Source organism: Crocodylus porosus, unplaced genomic scaffold (genome assembly GCF_001723895.1).
Source record: "Crocodylus porosus isolate Cpor-Errol unplaced genomic scaffold, CroPor_comp1, whole genome shotgun sequence".
Taxonomy (NCBI): domain Eukaryota; kingdom Metazoa; phylum Chordata; order Crocodylia; family Crocodylidae; genus Crocodylus; species Crocodylus porosus.
The window spans coordinates 97,974,755-97,977,634 of NW_017728886.1; the positions used below are offsets into that span (position 1 = coordinate 97,974,755).

At 53.5% G+C, this 2,880-nt stretch overlaps 1 protein-coding gene across 1 annotated transcript in view; it reads left to right on the top strand.

Annotated features, from left to right (window-relative positions):
• Positions 1 to 2,880, top strand: part of ADCY1 (adenylate cyclase 1) — a 262,521-nt gene that overhangs the window by 4,991 nt on the left and 254,650 nt on the right. The window contains exon 2 of the mRNA XM_019535907.1: positions 8 to 526. Within this exon, the coding sequence (XP_019391452.1) occupies positions 8 to 526 (519 nt within the window). The remainder of the gene's footprint in view (positions 1 to 7; positions 527 to 2,880) is intronic.

Below are 2,880 nucleotides of genomic sequence, written 5' to 3' on the forward strand. Positions count from 1 at the left end.
GCGGGAGGCGGTGGCCTGCGAGGACGAGTTCGAGTGCAAGGAGCTGGAGGCGCTGTTCCAGAGCTACAACCTGAAGCTGGAGCAGACCGCGACGCTGAAGGCGCTGGCCGTGCTCATCGTGCTGACGGCCAGCCTGGCCCTGCTGGAGCTGCTGTCCGGCCCCAGCCTGAGCATCTCCAAGGGCTCCCAGCCCGTGCACTGCATCATCTTCCTCTCCCTCTTCATCGTCACCAATGTCAAGTACCTGCAGGTCACGCAGCTGCAGCAGATCGTCAAGCTCACCTTGCTCTTCAGCTTCACCTTCTCCTTCCTCTGCTGCCCCTTCTCCCTGGGCGCCTACGGGACGGAGCCCCCCAGCGCCCCCGAGCAGGGCATGTGGCAGCTCATGCTGGTCACCTTCGTGTCCTACGCGCTGCTGCCCGTGCGGACCCTGCTGGCCATGCTCTTCGGGCTCGTGGTCTCCGTCTCCCACCTCATCGTCACCGCCACCTCGGTCAGTGCCAAGCGGCAGCGGCTCTGGAAGACGGTGAGTGCCCCCCCTGGCCTGGGCACCCGGCTGCCTGGCAGGCAGGGAGTTGGGCCAAGGAGGAATCTGGCAGGGGGTGGGGAGCGTAAGGGCATGTGTGGGAAAAGGGTGAGTGGTGTGCACTTTGTGTGGGTGGATGGAGGTGTTTTGGGGGGGAGATGGGTGTGTGGAGAAGGAGTTGGGGTGAGGAGGCATCTGGGGGTGGGTGGGGTGTGGAGAGTGTAAGGGCATGTATGGGTAAGGGGTAATAGGAGAAAGGGTGGGTGGGGTGGATTTTGCATGGGTGTATGGTGAGGTGTGGGGGGGTAGATGGATGCGCAGACAAGGAGTTGGTGTAAGGAGGCATCCAGACATGGATGGGGTGTGGAGAGGATTGGGGCATGTGTGGGGAGAGGTCAGTGGGGCAAGGGTGTGCAGTGTGGATTTTGTGTGCGTAGACAGGGGTGTGGAGGGATAGATGGGCGTGTGGGCAGGGAGTTGGGGTAAGGTATCCAGGGGTGAGGGGGATATGGAGAGCATTGGGGGCACATGTGGGGATGGGGTCAGTGGGGAAAGTATGTGTGGTTGTTTATGGTGTGTAGGTTGTGTGTGGAAGAGGGAGGTGGGCATGTGGATGGGGAATGGGGGTGAGGAGGTATCTGGGGATGGGTGGGGTTTAAAGAGCATAGAGGCATGTATGGGTAGGGGGTAAGAGGGAGAGTGTGTATGCTTGTATTGGGAGTGTAGGTTGTGTGTGTGTTTGGGTAGGTGGGCATGTGGACAGGAAGTGAAGGTGAGGTAGTATCTGGGGATGACCAGGGTCTGGAGAGCATAGGGGTATGTGTTGTGGGGATGTAGGGAATATTGTGTGTGCTTGTACTGGGTGTATAAATTGTGTGTGGGGGTGGGTGGGGGTGTGGGGTGGTGTGTAGATTAGGAGTTGGGGTGAGGACACATCTGGGGATGGGTGGTGTGTGGAAAGCATAGGGGAGGTGTGGGTAGGGGTATGTGAGGTGTGTAGATTATGTATGTATGTGTGTGGGTGGGTAGGTGAGCATGTGGACAGGGAGCTAGGGTGAGGAGGCATATGGAAATGAGTGGAGTGTGGAGAGCATAGGGGCACATGTGGGTAGGGGGATAAGTGTGAAAACTGTATGTGTTTTATTGAGAGTGTGTGTGTATTGCAGGGTGCACTGGTGTATGGGTCACACCTCTGCTTGGTACCTTAACTGCATCCCCAGGGCAGAGTGACTATTGTAAAGAAATTTTAGCTAGGGCTGTGCCTTCTGGGACACAGACATGGAGTTTTCTTGTCCATTGATCACCCCTGTCAAAAGTCTGCAGGGTAGCAGTGGGACAGGAGGCAGTGTCTGCAGGGTGAAATGTTTCTGATTTTGTTGTTGAATTTTTTAAAAAAGCAGTACAGTAACAGAGTTTTTCTTAAGGTAGCAAAGGCAGGGACACTTCCTGCTGGAGGGAGAAAGGCAATAAATGTGAAGCAGACCCATCGGAGTTCATGCTGTCTTGGAGTAGATAATGAGCTGGGTTGTCAGTAATATCCAGATCCTCTCTCTGCATGCTCCAAAGGCTCACAGCCACCCGCTTGCATCGCTCCAGGCAGCTGAAGAAAGTCCCTAGGACAGGGTGGGAAACCCAGAAGGGAAACCCTTGCACCTCCCTCCTTTTTCCCAGTGTGCATGGAATTCACAGCTCAGTGTCCTAATGCCAGCAGCTTCATCCTTCATCCTCTCCTCTCCATATAATAGTTAGTACATTACTGAACTTCTCAGCAGCCCTTTCCACCCAAATGAATCCGGTAAAGCCTTCCTCCGCAGCAAGCATCTTTGGGAAGGTGTTGCTACACTCTCGTTCTCCCTCCCTTCCCTCCTGTACTGTCTATTTATAGCCCTGCAGGGCTTTCTCCAGCTCCCAAGGCCTGATGGGCTGTACTGGGACTGGGGGAGGGAAGTAGGGAGATTTGCATATTTGAAGTTACCAGGCCAGGAGTCTGCTTAGGTTCCATTATATTCTGCATCTGAACCACTGGAAAAGAGGAACTGAGCATTTATTTTTTTCTGTCTCATACTGAATTGGTCACATTTGCTTTTAGAGGAAATAGTGATGGGTCTTGGGGATATTAGATTAGCATTAGTAATACTGGTAATTTAATAAAGGAATAAATGAAGTATTTGGTATTTTACTTCCTTTGATTTCTGATGTTATTTCCCACGGTCATATCAAGCTGTGTTGTGACACAGACTTACGCCCCCAGACACTGGCATAAACTCAGTCCTATGCAGGAATGCATTCGTGTACCTTTTCCCAAGTGCAAACACAGACTCCTACACTCTCTCTCTCTCTCTCTCTCTCTCTCT